Source organism: Miniopterus natalensis, chromosome 7 (genome assembly GCF_054644295.1).
Source record: "Miniopterus natalensis isolate mMinNat1 chromosome 7, mMinNat1.hap1, whole genome shotgun sequence".
Taxonomy (NCBI): domain Eukaryota; kingdom Metazoa; phylum Chordata; class Mammalia; order Chiroptera; family Miniopteridae; genus Miniopterus; species Miniopterus natalensis.
The window spans coordinates 4,466,554-4,491,164 of record NC_142087.1 but is presented as its reverse complement, the minus strand read 5'-3'; the positions used below and the strand labels follow the sequence as shown (position 1 = coordinate 4,491,164).

General features: G+C 49.7%; 1 protein-coding gene across 2 annotated transcripts; it reads left to right on the top strand.

The window, feature by feature from the left end:
- The first annotated feature begins 642 nt into the window (after window positions 1–642).
- Window positions 643–17,655, top strand: SLC2A10 (solute carrier family 2 member 10). Of its 2 annotated transcripts, none has more exons than XM_087818705.1 (5): window positions 643–725; window positions 6,272–7,555; window positions 8,127–8,249; window positions 10,861–10,996; window positions 16,306–17,655. In XM_087818705.1, exons 1-5 carry the CDS (start codon window positions 722–724, stop codon window positions 16,319–16,321), a joined length of 1,563 nt encoding a protein of 520 aa, XP_087674831.1. In that variant the 5' UTR covers window positions 643–721; the 3' UTR covers window positions 16,322–17,655. The 2 variants fall into 2 exon arrangements, with proteins under 2 accessions (XP_087674831.1, XP_087674830.1); XM_087818704.1 differs by lacking the exon at window positions 16,306–17,655 and adding an exon at window positions 13,247–16,203 and having other exon boundaries at window positions 644–725.
- Window positions 17,656–24,611: the final 6,956 nt, after the last annotated feature.

Here is a 24,611-nt window from a genome sequence, read left to right as displayed (position 1 = left end):
CAGATACCCAGCCTCAGAGCAACCTTTGCAGACCCTCGAGCCAAAGCAGCCCCTGTGCCTGCCTGCCCCGTCACCCTAGTTTCATTCTCTACCTAGCCTTTATCACCAGCTAGTATTTGTTACTTCACTTTCTGCTTCCCCCACTGGAATGCAAACTGCACAAGAACAAACAAATCTGTCTGTCTTGTTCTCCCACCCCCAGGGCCTAGCTCGGTGCCTGTGTTCCTTGGGTGGTGTCCAGACTTGTGTCCAGTGAATGGAAGATGAGTCCTGGGAGAGTGGCTGAGTGGGTGTGTGTGTCCCCATCAGTGCAGGGGCAGGTGTGTGTGTGTGTGTGTGTGTGTGTGTGTGTGTGTGTGTGTGTGTGTGTGTACACGCTGGTGATCAGACTAGTATGGACTGATGTGATTGGCAAGCCTCCTTCCTCCAGGGGCTTGGAGGGGGTTGGACGCGGTGGGCAGCGCCCTGGGGAGGACGCTGGGGGGCATCCCTCGCCGGGAGCACAGTGAGTGGAGGCGCAGCCGCCGGGCCCCTCAGTCACGCCTCCAGGCACTTGGGGCCCGGGCTGGCCTACGTGGCAGCGGCGCTGGGGGCGGGCAGGCGGAGAGGGAGGGACGGAGGCGGGCCGGCCACAAAGTTTGTCTGCCTGGCGGGGACTTCAGCCCAGGGATGCCCGCCTGGTCGCTGGGCGCCCGCAGCACGCCTGGGTGTCCTGCTCGCCATGGGTAAGTCGCGCTCAGGCGCTGCCCACAGGGCTGTCCCCGTGGGCCCACCCGTGCGCGCACCCTCCGCCCCTTGCTTGCGCACCCCGACCCGATACCGCCCCCGCGGTGGCGAGTCCCGCACGCCAGGCCCTGGATGGGGCCTGGGAAGGGACTTGGGCGCACTTCCTTTCTGCCCAGGAAAAAGTGACTTGAGAGTGCTCCTCACCTAAAACTGAGCGCTCACTCGGGGCCAGGCCCTCTCTTGACCGTCTCAAGCCTTTTAAGCCCAGGCAAGCGAAACTGTTCTGTTCTGTTCTGAAAAAAAATAGAGGCTCCCCAAGGAGCAAATTCATTAATTAATTCACCAGACCTGAGGATGCTGCGGTGAGCATGCAGACAAAACCTCTGCTCTGGAGATGATTCAACAGAGGGAAAAAGAGGAGATTAGAATGCAGAACTGTGTGTGGGAGGGAGTAGGGAATTTCTTTGTTGCTACAGGGGACCAAGGATTTTATATTTTTCTCTGGATTCAGAAGCCTCAGAGGGTCACTCTGTTATCCAGTCCTCTACTGTGTGACAAACGTTGGTTTACAGGCCGGGGGCTCAGTGGAGCACATAAAATAAGGTAGCACAATAGTGATGAGGGAGGCGTAAGCAGGAAGGGAGTGCCTCCTGGAGTAGGAGGCACTGAAGCTGAGATATCACTCGAAAGAAGTGGGCTTGCTAAGACCTGACAGAGAGCTTCCAGGTGAAGGAAACTGCAAGTGCAAAGGCCCTGAGTGAGCTAGTGTGGTCCAGGCCAGTGTGGCTGGAACACATTGGCAAGGGGAGAGCAGTGGAAGGGAGGTCAGAGAGGAGGGCAAGGGCTAGATTATGTGGGATTTTGTAGGCCACAGTGAGAAGTTTGGATTTTATTCCAAGTAACGTGAGAAGCTGGAGAAAGATTTCAAACTTTGGTGAGGCATGATCTGAATTGTGTTTTAAAAACTCACTCTGGGTTGTTCTGTGGATAAGCTAACACTGGCGATAAGGTAGGCAGGCATATGGGGTAGGTATTACTATCATCTTCATTTATAGATGGGGAGGCTCAGAGAGGTTAAGTGAGCTGTGCAAGGTCACGCAGCTGTGAAGAAGAGAAGCTGGGATAGAACCCCAGCACTCTGGCTCCGGTCTATATTCCTAACCACTGTACCACCCAGCCTCTCATGCACAGGGTAATGGTGACCAACTCCAGCTCTGGCTCCAGAGCCCTAATTTGGGGCCCAGAATTTGGCCTATTCCTGTCCATGGCCACTTCTAGGCCCTGGACCTCACCAGACGCTTAAGAGCCAAGATCCATTCTCTCTGGATTTCCTACACCTCCAGAGTTCGTTCAATCAAACAAGCAATCAATCAATCATCCATTTATTTAGCAAGTATTTATTGAGTGCCTACTATATGCCACAAACTGTCCTCAGCATTAGGGAGACAGCTGAACAAACAATCCCTGTTCCTTTGGGGCTGACATTCTGATAGGGGACACCAATAAATATGTAAAATATATAGCTATTTCAGGTGGTGATAAGTACCATGGAGAAAACAAGAAGGGAAGGGGAGTGCGAAGTGCTGGATGCTGTGGGGAGGTTGCAGTTTTAAGTAGAGAGCCAGGGGAGGTCTCACGAGAAGGTGATGTTTGATCGAAGAGCTGAGGGAAGGAGGGAAAGAGCCTTGGAATGGAGGGGAAGGCTTCCCCAGTGGAGGCAACAGCTGGCAAAAAGCCTTGAGTTGAGCCATGGCTCGTTTGGCTCAGTGGTTAGAGTGTTGGCCCACCCACCAAAGCATCTCGGGTTCAATTCCCGGTCAAGGGCAGGTACCTGGGTTGCAGGTTCGATCCTCTGCCCCGGTCGTGCCAGAGACAACCAATCGATGTGTCTCCTCTCTTACACTGATGTTTCCTTCTCTTTCTCTCTTGCTCCCCCCCTTTCACCTCCTTTACACTCCCTCTAAAAATCAATGGAAAAAATACCTTCTGATGAGGATTATCAACAACAAAAAGCCTTGAGTTGAGATGTGCTCGGAGTGCGGGAGGAACAGCAAGGAGGCTGGTGCGGCTGGAGGAGCAGAGTGAGAGGAGGCAGATCCTGCAGGGCCTTGAAGGTCACTGTAAGGGCCTGGGCTATTTTCAGAGAGAAGAGGGAGCCTTGGAGGGCTCTGAGCAGAATGACATGGTCCAACTCAGGCTTTCACAGGATCCCTCTGGTTGCTGTGTAGCATTAGATTATGTTCAAATGTCCCTGACACAGCCTCTGGAATGCCACATGGTGATACCACCCTGGCCCCCAACTCAGCCACTGGTTCTTTCTGCAGAAACCTCATTGAGCCCCTCTTGGGTGTCAGGGCAGAGCTGGGGCCTTGGAGACAGAGGGACAGTAAGTCTCTGTCCTATCCTATCCTGTCCTGCCCTGTCCAGTTTAATAAGGAGGACACATCAATGACCTCACGATATGGTGTGGGTACATGAAGGGAGAATGCAGTTGGTTGGAAGTGAGAAATGAGGCTTGGAAAGTTGAGGAAGACATACGGGAACTATATCTAATGGCCCTGACTCCTTTGAAACCGTCCTTCATGACTCCCAGGACAGTATCATTGCATCATGTTTTGTGGCATGGGGTTTTCCTGAGAGCTTTACTCCCCCTCCACCTCTGCCCCCTGTGTCCCTGCTCTTTCTCACACCTCATGTATCTCTGATTGGCCCTTCTTGCTTGGTCAGTTCAGCAAAGCTCTTAAATATCTGGGTTTGGGAGTCAGATGGTCAGCATTTGAGTCCTGATCCTGTTGCTTTTCAGCTGTGAGAACACTCTGACCCTCAGTTTCGTCATCTGTAAAATGGGGATAACTGTAGCGGTATCACCTAGCGTTGTTATGAAGATGAACCGAGAGAAGGCATCTAAAATTACATAGAGGAGATGCTCAATAAATGACACTGGTTATTATGACTATTTCATTTCATGTTTATTTTTGCTGTTCTCTTACCACTGTGACCGGAATCTGTTCTGATGCGTTTTCCAGCAAAACCTGTACACAGTCAAATTTGCCTCTGAGTCCTTTGGCTGGGTTCCCTTCCACCTCAAGAGGAACCAGGATACAGCAAAGAAATTCTGTGTTTTCACTTGATTGCCTCACACAGCCTGGAAGAGCCTTCCTTTCTAGCAGTAAATTCCAAGAACCGAGGAAGGTGGGGCAAAGGGAGGTAAACATGAGGTAGGACTTGGGCAACATAATCTCCCCAGGGTGTTTATTGATGGTCATGAACAGGTAGAACAAGGCCAGCCAGGGAATGGTAAGGGGTTATTTCCCTGGGGGGCAGGGGGGATGGGAAGAAGAGTTAGCAGAAAAGGGAGGGGGTTTCCACCCATGCAATTCCTCCCCCTGTACAAAAATTGCCCAACACAGATGGGGAAAGGCAGAAATAAGAGAGAACAGAGTGAAATCATCTTATGACAAGGTTTTCTAATGAAGTGGTGAAGAGAATGGATTGTGGAGCCAGGCAGCCTGGCTTTGAATCTAGACACAGCTACTTACTACTTTTGACCTTAGTCAAGTCACTTCACCTCTCTGATGATCAGTTTATTCATCATAAATAATATAAAAACCCACCTTACAAAGTTGTGGTGAGAATCAAATGAGTTATTGCACTTATGCTCTCAAAGCAGTGCTTTAAGTGCAATAACTCATTTGGTCCAGAGAAAACACTCAATAAATCTTGTTACAATGTTATCAATGTTGTCAGGTCTGGGGGGGTTGGCTAGGGCCAGCTCATGAAGGGCCTAGGATATTAGGCTAAGGAGTTAAGAATTAGCATGGAGTGAGATAGATACTGCTAGATTACTCTAGATGCTTCCAGAAATATTTAAGTTTAAATATGTGGATTAAAAACTCAGAGTAAACTATATAACTAAACTGCGAATATGGTAGCCTCTAGCCACATGTGGCTATTTTTACATGCAAATTAATTTAAATTAAATAAACTTAAAATTCAGTTCCCTAATCCCATTAGCCACATTTTAAGTGATCAATATCCATGTGTGCTGGTGACTACCATAGATCATCTCTCTCCCAGGCTCAAGCCTTCAACGGCTTCCACTCACTGACAATGAAATTCATCGTCCTCATGACCTACAAAGCTCCACATGATCTGCCCCTGCCTACTTCTCCTACTTCATCATCTCTCACTCGCTGGGCTCTAGCCACTTCGACTTCCTTGCTGAATAGCACAGTGATTAAAAGCCTGCACTCTCTAGCTACATCAGCTCTGCCACTTACTTGCTGTGTGACCATGAGAGAGTTTCTTAACTTCTCTGTGCCTTGGAGGATGATTCTAGTAATAATATGTTATAGGGTTGTTGTAAATGAGGAATTAAGCGAGTAAATACATGTAAATCTCCTAAAACAGGGTCTGGTGCTTAATAAGTGCCTTATAAGCACTAGCTATTAATATTAATAGTTATTGTTCCAACATACCAAAAACTGCCCTGCCTCAGGCCTTGGTTCTTGCTGTTCCCTCTGTCTAGAGTGTTTTTCTCCCAGATTTTATATGACTTTTACCCTCACTTCATTAGGGTCTCTGCTCAAATTTTCCTTCTACAGAGAGGCCTTACCTGACTACCCTATTTAAAATAGAACTCTCCCATCACTCTCAATCCCCATTTCCTGCTCCTTTAAATGATACCTATCACGACCTGAAGTTATATAGCATAGATTTTTTAAAAATATATTTTTATTGACTTTAGAGAGAGGAGGGGAGAGGAAGAGAGAGATAGAAACATCAATGATGAGAGAGAGTCATTAATCGGCTGCCTCCTGCACACCCCCTGCTGGGGATCGAGTCCCCAACCCAGGCATGTGCCCTGACCAGGAATCTGACCTCGATCTCCTGGATCATAGGTCGATGCTCAACCAATAAGCCATGCCAGCCGGGCTAGCATAGATTTATTTGTTCACCATCTGCCTTTTTCTACTAGAATGTCAGGTCCTTGACAATACCACTGTAATGCCAGCCCCAAGAATGCAGCTTGGTGTGTTGTAGATGTCAGATAAGTAAGTTTTGAATGAACAGTTGGACGGATGGATGGGTGGATGGGTGGATGGATGGACGGATGCGTGTGTGTATGGGTACATAAGGGATGGAATACAAAGATGGATGGATGAATGGATGTATTTGTGGATAGGTGCATCAATAAATGGATGGGTGTTTTGGTGAATTAAGAGGCATGTGAATGGACAAATAAATGGATGGATATGAGGTGGACAGAGTAGATGGATAAATGGAAGAGTGTATGATGAAGGGACGGGTAGATTGATCAATAAATAGACGTGTGAATAGATGAAAGAAGGAGTGGATGGGTGGATAGATGGATCAATAAATGGAGAGATAAATGAATGGATAGATTGATGAAGGGGTGGCTGGATGAAGGAAGGAGCGAACGGATGGACAGATGGAGCAGCTGACAAATAGGGGGGAGGTTGGATGGACGGAGGCTCTAGCAAGGAACCGTTCTGAACTCTGCCCCTGCCACTTTGTTTTCCAGGCCGCCCGCCACCCCTCCTGCCCCTGTGTGCCTCGGTGTCTTTGCTGGGTGGCCTGACCTTTGGTTATGAACTGGCAGTCATATCGGGCGCCCTGCTGCCACTGCAGCTTGACTTGGGGCTAAGCTGCTTGGAGCAGGAGTTCCTGGTGGGCAGCCTGCTCCTGGGGGCTCTCCTCGCGTCTCTGGTAGGGGGCTTCCTCATCGATCGCTACGGCAGGAAACAAGTCATCCTGGGGAGCAACGTGGTGCTGTTGGCAGGCAGCCTGAGCCTGGGCCTGGCTGGCTCCCTGACCTGGCTGGTCCTGGGCCGCTCAGCGGCTGGCTTTGCCATCTCCCTCTCCTCCATGGCCTGCTGTATCTACGTGTCAGAGCTGGTGGGGCCACGGCAGCGGGGAGTGCTGGTGTCCCTCTACGAGGCAGGCATCACTGTGGGCATCCTGCTCTCCTACGCACTCAACTACGCACTGGCCAGCGTCCCCCGGGGCTGGAGGCATATGTTCGGCTGGGCCGCCGCACCTGCTCTCCTGCAGTCCCTCGGCCTCCTCGGCCTCCCTGCTGGCACAGACGATGCTGCAGCCCGGAGGGACCTCATCCCTCTCCAGGGAGGTGAGGCCACCAAGCTGGACCTGAGGAGGCCAAGATACTCCTTTTTGGACCTCTTCAGGGAGCGGGATAACATGCGAGGCCGGACCACAGTGGGGCTGGGGCTGGTGCTTTTCCAGCAGCTAACGGGGCAGCCCAATGTGCTGTCCTATGCCTCCACCATCTTTCACTCAGTTGGCTTCCGTGGGGGATCCTCAGCTGTGCTGGCCTCAGTGGGGCTTGGTGCGGTAAAGGTGGCAGCTACCCTGATTGCCATAGGGCTAGTGGACCGAGCAGGCCGCAGGGCCCTATTACTAGCTGGCTGTGCCCTTATGGCCCTGTCGGTCAGCGGCATAGGCCTCATCAGCTTTGCGGTGCCCATGGACTCAGGCCCAAGTTGCCTGGCCATACCCAATGCCACCAGGCTATCAAGCCTCCCTGGAGACTCTGGCCTGCCAATGGGCTTGTCTTCACGCCCACTGCCAACAACCAGCAAGAACCAAGAGAAGCCAGTCTCATCAGCCTACGAGAAAACCAAGCATTGTCCCAGAGCTGGGGATCCCACAGCCCCTCCTGTGCCAGCCCTAAGCACCGCCTCCCCAGCACCCCTTTCTCCTGCCCCGGAGCGTGCCCTGCTGCACTGGGCCGCGCTGGTCTGCATGATGATCTTTGTGAGCGCCTTCTCCTTTGGATTCGGACCAGGTAGGTGGGAGTTCCTTGCAGGTAACTCTGAGCTTTCTATTCTTCCTAGTGGGAAGCTTGGGGATGGTGCCTGTCGGGGTCTCAGATGGTCACTAGAGGGGGCTCCACCATGAAGCCAATGCTGCTTTAGCTTCAGGGCTCCTCGCATATTTGCAGGTTACTCCTTTTGGAAGCAGGGGCCTGATTTTATGTTTGTAATATTTTTTACTTTAAAAAGCCCCCAAATCGTTTAAGCTTTAGGCCTCATAAAACCCAAATTTTCTCCTGAATAACTCACTCAAGAAAACTTTACTTGAAGGGAATTTAAAGAAAAGGGTGACCAACCGTTGGTTTGCCCAGGACACTGAAAGTGTTGTGTTCCAGGCATCCACCCCCTCGGTCCTGGGGAAACCAAGACTGTTGGTCACACTAAAGGGATTCTTACAGCCAGGCAAGAGAAGCAGCAGGGGAAAAGGTGGTGTCAGGCGCCTGACACTGTTGGAATTTCACTGATGGAAGGCTGCCTGCTGGACCATGGGTGCCAGCCTGTCCTGGCCACAGCCTAGGAGCCTTCCCTGCTCTCCTGTCCTAGTGACCTGGCTGGTCCTCAGTGAGATCTACCCCGTGGAGATCCGAGGGAGGGCCTTCGCCTTCTGCAACAGCTTCAACTGTGCCACCAACCTCATCATCAGCCTCTCCTTCCTCGACGTCATCGGTGAGTCCTCTGACCTCATTCCTTGGTCCAGTTCCTTCTGGATCCAGGAAGAACTTCCTTATTGGTCCAGGTATAAATGACAGAAAATCCCATACAAACCAGTTTATGAACAAAGGGGGTATTTTTGTCTTAAATCTGTGAAAAGAGGGCGGTTGACTTCAACCAGGGCTGACCCAGAAGCTCCAACACAACTGTGGCATCTCTCATCTCTCTCTACTCTGCCTCCCGCGCTGCGGGCTTCACTGTCAGGCAGACGCCTCCTGGTGGCAAAGGGGACCGCCAGCAGGTCTCAGGTTGGCAGCCCGTGGAAAGAGCATGTCCTTCCCAGGGACTCTTTCCCTAGACCTGGGACTGCTTCTCATTGGCTCAGCAAGATCACACAGCCACGTCACTGTGGCTGGCGGGCTGTCTCCACCCCCTGGTTCCAGGCCTGGGTCATATACCCACCCGGAGCAGGGGGGTGCGGCGTGGGAGGGGGGGTAGACAGCCTCACCCAACCTCATGGGCCCGGAGTTGGAGGGGAATCCTTCCCCAAAGGAAAAATGTATCAGAAAAAGGGAGAAGAGAGGCTGGGAGACAAAGAAAACAGAAGATAGGATTTGTGAGGCTTCTACCTCATTCCAGGCCCCATCAGTGTGTGGGCTGGCTTGATTGCTGAGTTGGGAGTGGAGGCCAAAAGAGAACTGAGGCATCCATTTTTCCTGGTCCAGGAAGCCGATTAGTGTGGTGGGGGGAGGGGTACAAGCTCTGGATGGAGAGGGCTCTGAGGGTCTGATTTCCCCCCTCTCCACCAAGTGCAATCTCTTCTCTGTAGCCCAAAAGTCCCCACTCTAAAGCGGGAGAGTTTTTTAATTTTTCCTATTTGTAGCAGCAGAACTATTCTTCAAATAAAACTTTGTGCACAAGTTCCATAGAAGTGCCAGACGACATCCAGAACTCTCAGACACGCTGTGAAATTCTCCGAGCCCCGGAGCAGGTGATAGTCCAACCAACACCGGGGAGAACTGGTCTGAGACCAGAGGGCGCAGGAGCGGCAACCTTTCCTTTTTGTTCTAAGCCGGCGCAGACTGGCTCCTGCCCGCCTGCCAGCAGGAAGGTCTCAGATCTGGTTTGGGTGACATCATCTCTTCTCCTTCTTTTTTTAAAATATGTTTTTATTGATTTCAGAGAGAGGAAAGGGGAGGGAGAGGTAGAAACGTCAATGATGAGAGAGAATCATCAATCAGCTATCCCCCATATGCCTCCCACTGGGGACTGAGACCCAAACCTGGGCATGTGCCCTGACCAGGAATCCAACTCAACCGCGACCTCCAGGTTCGTGGGCCGACCCTCAACCACGGAGCCACACCGGCCGGGCATATGGTCTCTTCTTACCTAGCATTCAAACCCAGTCTGGTGGGAATTAATGGGCGCAGAACACTGGGGAAGGGTCTCTGAGATGCTGAGATGCACCTGGCCCAGTTTAGCCCTTGGTTGTCTGGGCCACAGTGGGTAGGGCTCCTACATTGAGGCTCCAAGTTATTAGGGTTCAGTGATTTTCCCACTTTCTGCAGCCATGCATTTTGTACTCAAAGGCACAGCCACCACTGTGGGCCTGTGGGAAACACTGGTAGGAGAACCCACCCACCGTGTCTGTCTCCCACCCCCAGTCTTAGGGAATCCAGACGTCTCCCTGCTGCGTCCATCTTCAAGCATTTCCTCAATGGAATGAATGAGTGGATGAGAGAGTTGAAGGAAGAATGGGAGGGCTTTATTAGAATTGTATCCTACCCTTATCATCCCATTTCACAGATGGAGAAATAGGCCCTCCCCTCAGCCCAGCCAGATAGTGAGCAGACTAGAACCCAGCCCTCCTGACTCCCAGCCCAGCTCTCTCCCAGCTGATACACGGATTCAGTGGAGGTCAGGCTGGTCAGCGGAGGCGCCTTGAAGGAGGTGTGGTCATGGCTGTTAGAGGTGAGAATAGCAGCCGAGACATCATTTGTGCATTTGGCTCAACACAGCCTCCTTCACAGCCTCCTTTCTCTCCCTTGGGCTGACTGACCTCAAAGGAGTCAGGGTCATCACAGGGGTCCTGGTCGCTGGCCCTGAGACCCTGGCCCCCACCCAAGTCTCCAGGAAGAGGGAGAGGCTGGGGTGCCAAGGTTTCTGTCATCTCTCCCAGACCAATCAGACTTGAGCCAAATTGGCTGAAACTCAGTTCCCTAAGTACTCAATTCACTGAATATCCAATTAATGGAATCACTAAGGATTGTTTTTCGGAGCTGGGCTTTTCCCAAGGCTGCATCCTGCAGCTGTTTCGCCCCTGAGGTAAATGATCAGGTTTTCAGATTCTGAATGTACTCCACCCATTAGTGTTTTAGATGTGAGCGAGTGGGCTTTCCCAGAAAGACAAGATGCCTTGGCAGCGTTTGTGGATCTGAACCCTGCTTCGGCCTGCCTCTGGGACAAGCAGTCCTACTTCTGCTTTAAGGTCCTTATCTGACAGTTGTTGGTCATTCTGCAAATCGACCACCTGGAGAATCTTCTTTGGGTGAACTGACATTCAATGTGCTACCTGGAACCAGCCAGTTGGCTGCACCCCTACCCAACTCTCACCCCCTGTTCCCAGGCACTATCGGCTTGTCCTGGACCTTCCTGCTGTACGGGCTGACTGCTGTCCTTGGCCTGGGCTTCATCTATTTATTTGTCCCTGAAACAAAAGGCCAGTCGTTGGCAGAGATAGACCAGCAATTCCAGAGGAGACGGTAAGGGGGACAGAGTGGGCCTGGGGGAAGAGCCCCATCCAACCCGAGCACTTCGCTGCAGGACTTGAGGTGCCACACTTTCCCTTTGCAAGAGGGTGCTTTTCTTTCTTCTTTTTTTAAAAAATCCTCACCCGAGGATATTTTTTCCATTGCTTTTCAGGGAGAGTGGGAGAGAGAGAGAGAGAGAGAAAGAGAGAGAGAGAGAGAGAGAGAGAGGGAGAGAGAGAGAAACATCGATGTGAAAGAGACACATCGATTGGTTGCCTCCCAAACGTGCTCCTATTGGGACCGGGTTTCCAGCCTGCAACCAAGGTACATGCGCTTGGCCGGAATCGAACCTGGGACCCTTCAGTCCGAGGCTCTAACCACTGAGCAAAACCAGCCAGGATAAGAGCACTTTTCTTCTTGCCTCTCTTACTGCCTGGACAGTGTGCATTTTGTCCTGACTTTATACAGGAGCCATTTTCCTTGAGCTTTGAGCCTTCCTACAACAGAGTTCCATTTGGTGCTAAGCCCAGCTGAGAGGAATTTTTAAATCCTGAAATTGTGGAATCACAGGAGGTTAGAGTAGTAGAATCCTAAAAGCAGAGAATCTTAGAGTCACAGAAGCTTGGAGAAACCAAACATTATAATTGTGGTCTTTTAAAATCACACACAAAAAACTGGGGCTTAATTCACTCATCCAGTGGGTATTTATTAAGTCCCTACTGTGTGCCAGGCAGTGTTCTAGGCCATAGGACATATGGCTAAGAATAAGATGGGGAAGGCCCTTGTCCTCACAAAGCTTCCATTCTAGTGGGAGAGGGAAACAAAATAAACAAGCTAACATATGCATCAATACGAATATTTTATTTAGTGATGTGTAATTGGGAGAAAATGTAATGAAATGAAATAGGCTGAGAGGGCCCGGTTGGTGGAGAGGGGGATGGGGGGCAATGTAAGTTAGTAAGGAGGAGGCAGCCATGTAATGATGAGGGGAAGGAGCATTCCAGGTAGAGGGAACAGCAAGTGCAAAGGCCCTGAGGTTGGGAGTGTGTCTGGCATATGCAAAGAACAATAAGGAAGCCAGTGTGGCTGGGACAGAGTGAGGGAGGAGCTAGGCCACAGGTCTTGAGGTCATAGAGAGGAGTTCAGAATCTTCGCACCATGGGACCTTGGGCTGTTTAAATAAAAGAAGACAGGAATGGGGGCATCGGAAGGTACCTAAAAGCAGTATAATCCTAAGCATTTTAGCAAATGCCCTTGTAGTAAGGGGAGTCACCAGCTCCTGACTGCCCATTCTATTTCTGGGAAGACCTAAAAGATTGGAAAAATGAATCATTCTAATATTGAATTAGAAGTTACCTCCCTGCATCTACCTGCCAAGCCTCACCCCAAACTGGCCCCTGAAGGGATACAGAACTAGTCCAGTGTAAAAACCTCTAACCCAGTCCACCCCACCCTAGAGTGTCCCCTGCCAGCTGAACCCTCCCAGTTAGTTGGGTGACACCTTCTGCAAACCCCTCAGCAACCCAGCTGTATTAGTTAGGAGACAGGTTTGGCTGATTGGAACAGCCCAAATGTGGGGGTCCAGGGCTGAGTGCAGCTGTGCCCCAAGAGGTCATCCAGGATCCCAGGCTCCATCTCTCTTGGCTCTGCTGTCTCTTCAATATTACCTTTCCCACATGGCCCATGACAGTGAACCATCACATTCCTGCAAAGGTTGGGGGGGAGAGGAGGACCCAACCTGAGAGACGCACTTTTACCCACAGCCCTTTGGCCAGAACTTGGCTACACCTCCATGTAGGGGCAGCTGGGAAAAGAAGCATGGTCTGTAATCTGGGTAGCCCTGTGCCCAGCTAAAAGTCAAGGATGCTCTTACTAGACATAAAGGGGGTACAGATACCAGGAGCCACCTGGATCTCTACCATACTGGCTTTCTTGGGAGAAGATTCCAGGCCCCTTCTCTGTGACAAAGAGCAAAGTGGGCAGAGCAGGTGGAAGCCAGCTTTGGGATAAGGCAGGATGCGGTTGCAGCCAAGGGGAGTGTCAGGCTGGAGCTGGAGACTCAGGAGCACATGGCAATGAGAGCAGACACAGGGAGACCAAGAGGAGTAGTGGGTAATTCAGAAGATGGAAATGCATATTAAGGCAGGAAGAAAAGGGACAGGTAGGAGTGAGGGTGGGAATGGGATGGAGTCCCAGGGGATGTCCCTTCCCAGGCTCCCAGGCCCTGCCAGCCCCTGACTCCACTCACTCTCTCCTTGACAGGTTCCCCCCGAGATTTGGCCACAGGCAGAGCACGTCTGGTGTCCAGTACAGTCGCATCAAGGTCTCTGTGGCCTCCTGAGGAGTCTGTCTGCTTGGAAAATGCTGGAACCACAGTTTTAGCAGACAGTCTCCAGCTTCTTGCTTGCCTGGGCCCCAGAACACAAGTTCTAAGTGGTCCTTTGAGACTGACCCAGAGGAGGTCTTTTGTGCTGGGGTAAAAGGGATGAAAGTCTGAGAACCCAAAAGTCTTCATGTTCAGTCTCAGGCTCTGAGGGTTCCTGAGGAGCTGCCTGGCCTCAGTTTCCATATTGACTCTGCACATCCCTGCAGTACTATAATGAGAACATCTTATAAAGTTTCCACTGTTGCTTGGGCTTTCTCAAAGAATCTCTGGGGTACCTGGCAGGAAATCTTTCCTGGTATCACCCCTAAAAACAGCTGAGAACACCATATTCTCTGCTCTCTTTTCCCATCCGGCTGGGACTTTTCAGCGAGGGGAAGCCTGCTTTTTGCCTTTTTATTTTGTTCACCCCTACAATTCTCTTACCTGGAATATTTACCATTCATTCACCAGCAACTCTCACTGGTTGACGAGAGGCTTGAGTTCTAGTCCTGATTCTGCTGGTGTCATTGCTGTATGACCATGGGCCTCAGTTTCTTCCATATGTACAGTTGGGGGACCTGGGCCAGGTGGTTCTTAAGGTCTGACACCAGTGAGTTGGAATTCTAAATGCTGGTAATACAACAAATACTCAACATGGGCCCTGCTCTCAAGTCGCTTGTCATCTTTCTGGGCGATGTGAGCTTTATTAGGGGAAAGGTCCATAGAAATCCAGAATCATGTGCACTAAAATCCAAGCGCTTGGAACGAGCTGCAGGAGCTGTCTCCAGGATGGTGCTGGTTGCCCTTCCATGCAGAAGGGAGATGGGTTTGGACTGATTCTTAATTGAAAAATAGCTTTTAAGCTCAACAAAACACACCTGTGGCTAAATTATGACCTTTAGTCTGTGCCTCAGTTCTCGATGCCTTTTCCTCTGAAATACTCCTTTCCTCAGGGGTAGTGAGACTCCCAGCTTAATCTCTTTAGAGAGTCATGGCTTTTGGAAATCAGTAGCAAGCAAACTGAGTAGCCAGGCAGCTTGATCTAAATAGGTGGGAGGGGGTGTTTTTGACCGTGGAGGAAAAAGACACGCAGGGTACAAATGGTTCATACTTCAAAACATCTTATACTGGCACACGTAGGTGTGTGACTTGGGTAACTGCTTGTCTGTATAATGGGAATGATACTACTTACTATTTAGAGACGCTGTGTGTCCATCACTAGTTCAGGGCTGGGCTCATAGTAGGTGCTCAGAATCGCTGAGTAACTGGGCAGCCTCCAGGGACATCTGGCCCCCATGAGGAGGCCAATGAGGGCAAGGACCAGGTGGCAGTTCAGAAGGGGGGGCATCAAAAATTATTTTTTATTTGGGGTATCTACTAGGTACTCAAAGATCTTTAGCACCAATCAGAAAGGAGACATGGTCTGTTCATTGATCTGCAAGGTGGATACTGGGAAATTCTTCTCCTCCCAGATAACCTCAGAATCACTTCAAATTCTGGTCTATGCCCAGACCTTTCATAGGTGCGCCCAGCACTTACACCCTCCTGTTTTGGGCCAAATGACACGACACAGACTACTTATTAAATGCTTTTTCTTAAAGTGATTTGCTTTTCAACCTGTTGCACACATGGGCGATCTGCCCTGGTGTTCACCATGGTGTTACGTCTTGGTTCTGATGTGATTGAGGATTGTGGAGTTCCCTGGCACAAAGATGATCCGAAAAGAACTGCAGGAGGGAGGGGTGGGGGTTTGGATGGGCTACAAAGAGAGGAGATGGCATGGCCCAGAGGGAGGGCCCAGAAAGTACACAACATGTGCAGCCAGGACACCAGGTTTGAGTTCGGCCTCGGCTACTTGCTAGTTTTGCCTCTATGAGCCTCAGTTTTTTCATCTATAAAATGGGGCACCGGCAGGCCCTACCTCAAAGGTTTGAGGGCGATTAATTGAGATACCAGATGGAGAAATCTCTTTCCAAGCTGTAAAGGGCAGTGTACCCATAGAGAGTGGGGATCCTCTGGAAATTCTCCCCAGAATTGGCAGGGCTCCCCCTGCTCAGTGGCTGCCTCCAGGCCCTGCTCTGACCCAGGGCCAGACCCAGTTTCCATATCTGTTCATTTTGCTTTCCAGCACAAATATTCTTTCATCCATGGCATAGGAGGACGATGGAATTTTGACATGAGGCAAAAATGTTCAGGGTCACACTCTGAAAGTGCTTCCAGACCCCCACATGCTGGGTCCTGTCCAGGGTAGAAGAGATTCTCATGGATGGGTGGTACATGGGTTTGGAGCTTTCCTCCTCGTGACACTGGAAGTGGAAACGCTGGCATCCTGCTTTTAATTGATCCTCACGAGATGCAAAAAGTTCCCAAGTAGGCTGTTGTGTTGAAAGCTTCATATTCTAAATGAAATGAAACAACTCAAAATGTTTTACTTAATGAGGTGAATCAAAACATCACACAAATTTTAGTATTATTATCTAATCTATTTAGGTCTACCTTGTATTAAAATCGTATTGAAACATTTGTTGACTCAAATTTAGGTCTTTCTAAATTACCTGCTTAATACAGCCTCTTGCTGTTCATTTGAATTCTTTCTTTTCTGTGACAATATTTGAGAATCTTTAACGATTGTTATTGCCCATAACAATAGCTTTCAGAGTGTGTGTGTGTGCGTGTGTGTGTGTCCCGCTGGACTTGGCACTACAAAGTTGCTAAAATCTTCCAGATCTGGAGTCCGATGCCATCCCAGCTCTCGTGATTTGATGGGCTGGGTGGCTGATTCCTATGATGTGATCCCAAAAGCTCTCTCTAGAGCATGTTATTCTTGCAATAATAAATGTACATTTATTTTTAAGCTGACCAATACAATTCCAATATCTAAAGCAATCAGACTTTTCTAAACCTCTGAGTTACATGTAGGAGGGAAATAACATGCCGTGTTTCATTGATCGGACAGAGAGAAACCTCCCTGATTACAGAACCGCTGTGGCACGCGGTGGGCGACTGTCTCATCGACTTTCCAGAAGCCGAAACCAAACCCAGCACTTAATGGCCATTATTGTTTTGATGCCACAGCCAACACCAATCTTGGATGTACATGAATTTTCTACTCCGAATGGCTGTTCAACCAGATACCAACAATGTTTATCTCTGAGTAGCGGAACAAGAAGGAATTTTAATTAGGTTCATTACATTTTTCTGCATTGTCAAAATTTTCAATGATAAACATAAAATCTGTAATAAAAATTTAAAAGAACCTCAATAAAAATTACTACAAACCATAAAGACGAAAGTGAAGCTGTGGTACATCAGATGGACGCTCAGGGGCCGTGTACCCCTCCCCGCTCTCAGCAGAGCACACTTGTGTCCTCATTGATGTTCTTGTCTATGATATAAAGCTGCTTAGAAACGAAGATGGGTATTTGGATCTCATCACTGAGATCATGTTGTATGTAACGCGTGGGGGCATTTACCTCCACGTTTCGCATGAAGCTTAGTTCATATCGTGTTGCCTGTGCCAATGTTAAGCATCGTAGCAGCAATTTCTCCCCGTGCCTGGCTTTTCCTCACTTCTGAGTGTGTAGAAAATTGAATTATGTGCTTACCAAGTCAATATTCGCTTTCCTGGCAAAGACTGAATCTGCCAGTGGAAACAGAGTGTTTTCATTTTCTTTCTTTCTCCCCATCATTCTGTGCTTTTCTGGTTTCTCTGTGTGCGTATTTCCCCCCTGCATTTGGCAACTGTGAAGTTGCTAAGTTCTTCCAGATCTGGGGTCCGTTGCCATCCTACATCCCTGGGTTTGACGGGTGGGTCGGTGGTTACTGAGATATGATCCAAAAAGCTCTCTCTGAAGCCTTCTCTCAATCAGATGTCAAGTCATGAGATGGGAGATGGCAGTCACACTGCGTCTGGATGCCAGGGTTGGTTGCCTTCTCCGTGAAGTGTATCTGCACCATGCTGGGCACACAATAAGTCCCATTATATCCTCGACAGGTTTTCAACTGTCATGCAACCAGGTCAGTAGCTCTTGGCAGGAGCTATAAGATTTTAGCTCCAAAGAAACTCTTCATTATTTCTTGTACCATCAACTTCAAATGACCACACCAACTTCTCTGACTCTAACTTGGGTTAATTTTTGTGAAGACAATTGCAATGTGACCCTCGTGCTAGCACCTGAGATTTCCAGCCTTCCAGCCTCAGCCTTCCTATTGCCTGATCTGAAGCCTCAATGTAGGAAACCAAGAACTACCCCCACCTGCCATCGCTGCGTCCTTGAGTTTGCTTGTGGGCCTGGACCTTCCCGTATATTGAATGAGTGGAAGTCAGGGGTGCAGTCCTCTACTCTCTTTCCCTCCAGCCGCCCATTCAAACACACCTGTGGGACAGTTCTGACTCCACATGAGCTATTGGACAGTTCCCATGGCTGTTCCGCTCACTCTTAGATAGTGATAAAAGACAGTATGATGATTAGAACAATGAAATGTCTTCTAGTCACTTCCAAGTGTAACACTGGTCCCAGTTCAGTAATTTAAAATGTTAAGCCATGTCAAAGTTTCAAACCTCATTCATGTTATACCCTTCTCCTCCCCCACTCTTACTCCCCCCTCAACCCCAGCCTGATTGAAAAGGTAAAGGGCATGAAGGCCTTACTTGGCTGATGCTGTTAGGATGTAGCAGCACGCTTTCCAGGCTCGGTGGGTGTTGGCAGCACATTCCTCCTCTTGTTAGAGTGTGTGTGTGTGTGTGTCGGGGGGTGATCTTGGCAATTCCCTCCCTGGGAGCCTCTGATGAACTTCCTCAGGCTCAGGTGATGCGTCTCCTCTGGCTGGCCACATTCAGCTTTGCCCTCAGATCCTTGGCATCTTCACTTGATCCCTCACATTTCCAAGTCATCCCCCCACTGTCCCTGGAAAAATTCACAGCTTTGGCCCACTCTAGAGCCACTTCCTGCTGCCGCTGGTAGTAATCCATCATCTCGCAAAGGCTGAACAGCCCTAAGCTCGGACTTCTGTTGCCCTCAAGGTGATATTCTCGAGGGTATTCTCCTTGGGGACCTACCCCTGCTCCTGTCTGGCCAGGGAGGGCGTTTCACTTACCTTCCCAAACAGTGATTGGGTCAAGAATGGGGGCTTGAGCGAAGCTGAGCCAATCAGAGCCAAGGGTGCTGCATCCGGGGAATTATTTTTAAATATCATAAGAGAGACTTTTTTTTTTACTGATTGCTGAGGGACTGGGATTTGTGCCTAGAGCTGTGTCTGCCTTTATGCTACCAGCAAGGAGACCCAGGTTGAGAATGAGGCCAAGACAGAAGGCGGCGTGAGGACAGAGAGAGAGAGATTCCCGATGACATCATTTGCGCATCTCTTGTCTAAAGTCAGACTCATCCGTGAGCATTTTAGATATGTGAGTCAATCAATTTCTTTTGATCTCTTAAGCCAGTTCATGCTATTTTTTCTGTCACTTGCAATCTAGAGACCAGGCTGATACAGAAAGAGGAGGAATCATATGCCAAGAGGAGAAATAATTAAGCATTGATTTTGAGACTTGCCTGGTCTTAAATGTCTCTTTAGCATAACTCCCATCAAGAGTTTCATCAATTCATTCATTCAACAAATATTTCTGAAGTGTCTTGAAATAACTGTTCTTTTCCAGACTTTATAGGTAAGGAAATTCAGGTTTCAGCAAGGACACAAAACCTGCTCAGTGTCACACACACTGGGTGTCAGCAGGGCCTCACCCACCCCCATGTGTGCCTGTCTCCAAAGCCCTGGTTTTCCCATCAGGCTTCATCACCTCCTTTGAGACGCGCTGCTGTTACCAGCCAATGCCTGGCTGCCTGTCGGATCACATTCCAGGAATGAGCTCCTGGAGCAGCAGGGCACAGACTGTGTCATCCCGGGGGGTGACAAGGCCTGTCAGGAAAGGGGTGGGCAACAGCCTCTCTGCCTCCTAGAGAACCTTCAAATTATGCCCATGTGACCCCATGAGTCTGATTCACCCTGCAGTCTCTCTGGGACTTAATGTCTTACATCCAGTAGGTGCTCAGTCATAGTTTATCAAGTAAAAGAAATAGTGGGGAAAATGTTTGCTGCTGCAACCACGGTGCCAGGGCTATGATTCAGTGGCACTAATTGCCCCCTGGAAACAACTGCGTACATGTAATTCTATGTCTGAGAGGTTATCCCACAGACACATTTGCACACAGGCCCATGCCAGGACCACAGCGCAAGGTTGGGCAGCTTGTGCACTGCTCAGCATTGGGAGACACCTTTCACGTCATCGGGGATGGGGTGAGAGGCAGATAGCTTTTCAATGTCTACCTTTGTGTGCTGTGTGAACATTTTTCTTTTGACTGTAGTCATATATAACTTCTTCCAAAGAAAACCTTTGGTGTGTTTAAATTTCTTAACACATTGCTTGGCCCATTAGCGCCCAATAAGCATTATCAGCCACTATTGTCATCACTGCTACTATCTGTAAAGTGCTGTTTTGAACTCCCATAAGGTATTACACCACAGAGACACACGAGGGCGCACCGGGCATCTGGTGAGGTGTTTTCCCAGCAGCAGCCTTCCGCAGCTGTAATTTTGAGGGTACAGCAGTGGAGGGGGAAAATATTGGAGGTGCTCTGAGTGACAAGGTCAAATCTTGGCTCCATCTTGGTCCAATCGGCCAACCTTTTCAATGAAATACTAGGCTCATTTCCTGAGCGTTTCCCTAATGGAAATCAGGGTGGCTCCATTCTCCACTGGTGGTGCTGGTGGTGCTGGTGGTGAGGAGAGCTCCTCCAACCCCCATCGCTATGCAACAGGGGTAATAGAACCCACCGTGCAGGGCTGTTGCCAGGATTAAGCGGGGACTCTCGGAGATCAAAAGAAGCTGAAACCAGAACGAAAAAAGAGAGAGAAAAGAAAAAAAATCCTCCCAATACATACCAAGATTGAAGTCAATTTTACAAGGTTAGATTTTAAAACCCATGTCTCTTAACACACACACACACACAATGTAACAACAGCAATTCACATGGCCTGATAATGGGACCCAAGTTTAATGATTTTTCACAATCCCTTCTGCTTTCAGTTCTGGGGGCGCTTCTCTGTGACTTGGGTGTAACTTTATTTGAAGATAACACATAGAAGCTTGTGCAGAGGCCTGCAGCAGACGGATTGCTTGTCTTCCTGAGAGGAGTCCTCCCTTCTTCCCGGCTATGAGAACTTTGTTCCAGCACAGAGCAAGCAGATGGCAAGGTGCTCAAAGGAGAGTTGCTCCACCCGTAGGCCAAGGGGTCAATTGTGATGGCCTAAGTCATCCTCTTTGGCCAGCAATAGGTTTATAGATGGGCATATGCACTGGCTCTGGTCAGTGTGATGTAAATGAATTTCTCCTGGGGGGTCCTGGAAGAAATTTTCCTTTGGGATATGATAGGGACATGAGAAACTTCTCTTCTGTCTGTCCTATCTTTGAATGTAGTCAGAAGTCTGGAACAGAAGCAGCCACCTTGTGACCACAAGGAAAAAAAATTAAGAAAATTGCAGAGGCCCCCATCCTCATGCCCAACACACTTGAGGTGCCCCATTAGCCAGCCCTCTAAAGCAGAAGCCTGCAGATGGGGCAAAGCTTGGGAGTCGGGCAGATCAGTTTCAAGTCTCATCTCCAGCCCACGCTGGCTGTGGCCTTGGGCCTCAGTTCCTCACCCGTAAATTGGGGAAGATAAAAGAGCTCCTGGCGCTCTCCTCAAATCTGCTTCCCCACCAGCCTACCCAGCTTCGTTCGGACAGCTCCGTTCTTCCCGGAGTTGAACCCTAGGTACATGAGTCATCTTTGTGAGCTCTCCTTACTCACACCCCACATCCTGTCTGAAAAAACCGTGGGTTCTACCTTCAAAATGCACCCAGAGTCAGGTCACTTCTCATCACCTCCATCACTAGAACCCTGGTTTGGGTTGGCATCATTTCCCACCTGGACTGCAGCAGCGACCTCCTCGCTGGCCCCTACCTCCACCCTCATCCTTCATAGTCTGTGCTTCACACACAACCAGAGGAATCCTGGTAAAACCAAGATTTACCACAATCCTCCTCTGCTCAGGACCCCCACAGGCCCCTCCTCACTCAGAGTAAGAGCTGAAGTTTTACGGTGGCATTCAAGGCTCTTGGAGAGCTGGCTTCTTGGTACCTTCTGACCTCAGCTCACTCCACACTCCACACACTCTGTTCCAACCACATTGGCCTCCCTGCTGTTCCTCAAATATGTCACACAAGCTCTCACTTTCTGCCTGGAACAGTCTCCCCCAGATATTCATGAGACTCCCTCCCTCCAGTCTCTGTGTAAAAGTCACCTCCTCAGGGAGGCCCACCCTGATTGCTCACATAGCTTCTTCTGTCCCCCTTACACTGCCTCATGCTGCCCTATATCCCACCTAAGTATATATTTGTTTACCTGTTTGTTTTCTGTTTCTCTCTATTAGAAGGTAATCTCCATGACAGCAGGGTCCATATCTGTTTTTTTTTTTACTTTACATACAGTAAAATTCACTCTTTTTGTGGTACAGTTCTGCAAGTGTTGATGAGTGCAGAGAGTTGTGTAACCAGCACCACGATCAAGATACAGAACAGTTCCATCACCTCCAAAAATATCTTCGAGGTGCCCCTCTGCCAACCCGCCCTCCCGCCCCGCCCATTGGCAACCACTGATCTGCTCTGTGCCATGAAATTTTGCCTTTTACAGAATGTCACAGAAATGAATTATATAGTAGATAGCTTTCTGCACCTGGCTTCTTTTGTTCAGCTGTTGAGGTTCACCCGAGCTGCTGGGCCTATCCACAGTTCATTCCCTTCTGTTGCCGGGTTTCAGTCCACTGTGCGGATGTGCCTCAGTTTGTTTATCCATTCCCAGCGAGGGACATCTGGGCTGCTTCCAGCTCGGGGTGATTATGAATAAGCTGCTCTAAACTTCCACGTACTGCTTTTTGCATGAGCAGAGGTTTTCATTTCTCTAGGTTAAACGCCCAGGAGTGGGATTGCTGGGTCGTATGGTAAGTGCATGTTTTACTTTATATGGAAACTTCCAGACTGTTTTCCAGAGTGGCCGCACCATTTTCCATTCCCATAAGCAGTGTGGGAGACTAAAGCTGCTCTGCATCCCCATGTCTGTCTTCTTCTCACTATCCTATCTCTACCACCGAGCATAGAACCTGGCACATAGTAGGTGCTCAATAAATATTTGCTGAGTGATTAAATGGGTGACTTGGGACTATCACACCAGGAGGCCATGAGGATTTAATGGAATAAAGTTTGTAACGCTCTTGACACAGTGCCTGGTCCTTACCTGAGGGTCTTGTTAACCTCAGAGGCCACCTCTCCAGGGTCTAAGTCCCCACATCACCACCTCCTCTATTCTGATCTTTGGCACCCAGCTCCAGGCTTTGGGGACAGGAAGATCCTCTCTCCCCAGAAACTGAGGAGGTAAGAATCCCCCTACTCCTAGCAGGACCCCAAACCTGCAGGCACTTTCTGAGCCAATCTTGGGGCTCTCTCTGCTCCAGCATAGGAGGAACCCAAGGAGACTTGGATCCCACTGTATTTTCCTTGCCTCCACACTCAAGAATGAGGGGTCCACAGGCCAAAGAACGGAGCGAATGTTTGTTTTCCTAGCTGGCCCTGTCCCCTTGAGGAGGACACCAGTGCCCCCACACCGCTGAGTTTAGCCAAGCTCTTTGGCCTGCCTTATCCACCCCCACCGGGGACCTGTTTGCCAGAATCTTTTCACCACCTTTTCTTTTTCACAATAACTCTGACCCTTTGTGCTATTATTTTTCTAGGTTAATTGAATACGTTCTCCTCGCAGTGGAGGCCCGCAGACAGCGCCAAGCACAACAGGCCCAACCTGAAGGGGGCCTGGGAGGCCGTCCCGCCCCTGCAGCCCGGGGCCTGCTCAGGCAGGGGCCGGGGGACGTTTACGGGGACCAGGAATGTGTGTTAGCCTTGCTCGCTGGCAGCAGCCGGCGGGGGTGAGGGTGCGGCCAGGGAGGAGGGAGTCCTAGGCTATCTTTCTACTCCCCTTTTCTTATCAGAGCAGATTATCCCGAAATTCTTTTTTTTATTATTGTTGAGAGTATTACAGATGTCCCCCATTTCCCCCTTAAGTTGGTATTTTCTGAGCATCTTCTAACGACAGGAAACGAGTGAAGTGTGGGGTGTAAAAATAGAAACCAAGAGTGCGGTGGTTCCTAACCAGGGGTGGCTGTGCCCCCCAGGGGACATTTGGCGGGGCCTGGAGACCCCTTGGGCTGCCATGACTAGGAGACAGGAGCTACTGGCAGTTAGTTGGTAGAAGCCAGGGATGCTGCTAAACTTCCTGCAGTACACTGGGCAGCCTCACAGCAAAGCCTTCCTGGCCAGGATGGTGACAGTGCCCAGGCTGAGGAACCCAGATTTGTCACCCTCCTATTGTGTGGTTGAGGAGACTGAACCAGAGCAACCCGGAGAGTCTGGCCCTGATGTCCTCCTGTGCCTCCCACGATTAGAGTTCATGGGGGGAGAAGGGGGGGAACCTGGGGGGAGGGGGAAGTTGGGGGGAGGGGAGACCTGGGAGGGAGGGGGGACCTGGGAGGGAGGGGCTCATTCAGAGCTGGGGAGGGGGGGGAGGGGAGGGGTCTTCTACAGAGGATGAGTGGACTGGGGACTTTGGAAAGGTTCCCAGGAGGAGGAAGGAGTCTGTCATGATCCCTCTTCTCATCCACTTCTAGTACAGGGAAAACCTGCTTCCAAACTTTGGTGGGACACCTTTCCCTGTCACCCCCAAATGCTCCCCTTCGGGCAGATCCTGGGAACTGCCCTGCAGCACCCAGCGATGGGCAGCAGAGGGCGCAAGAATTCCTTCGCTCCTTTCCACCTATAGCTCTTTCATTATAAAGGAAGTAGATGTGCCTTAAAGAAAATGTGGAAATTATTTTAAAAAACAGAACAAAGAAATATAAATTGCCCCTAGTTCCACCTCCAGGAACAGCTAAAAATGTAAAACGTGATTCTTCCTGTTTATTTTTTCCCCAGGCAAAGTTGTTTAACTTTTTTGTTTTATTTTGATGTCTTCTAGTGCAGGTGTAATCGGCCCAGAGATGTGACTTTGTGGCCTGCATTTTTCACATAAGGTTGTATCAGAAGGCTTTTCTATTGCCTAACAAGCCCTTCATACCATCCTGAAATGGGCCGTTAATAAATGAATTAGTGAGTTTGTGTGTGAATGAATGAATGAATGAATGAGAA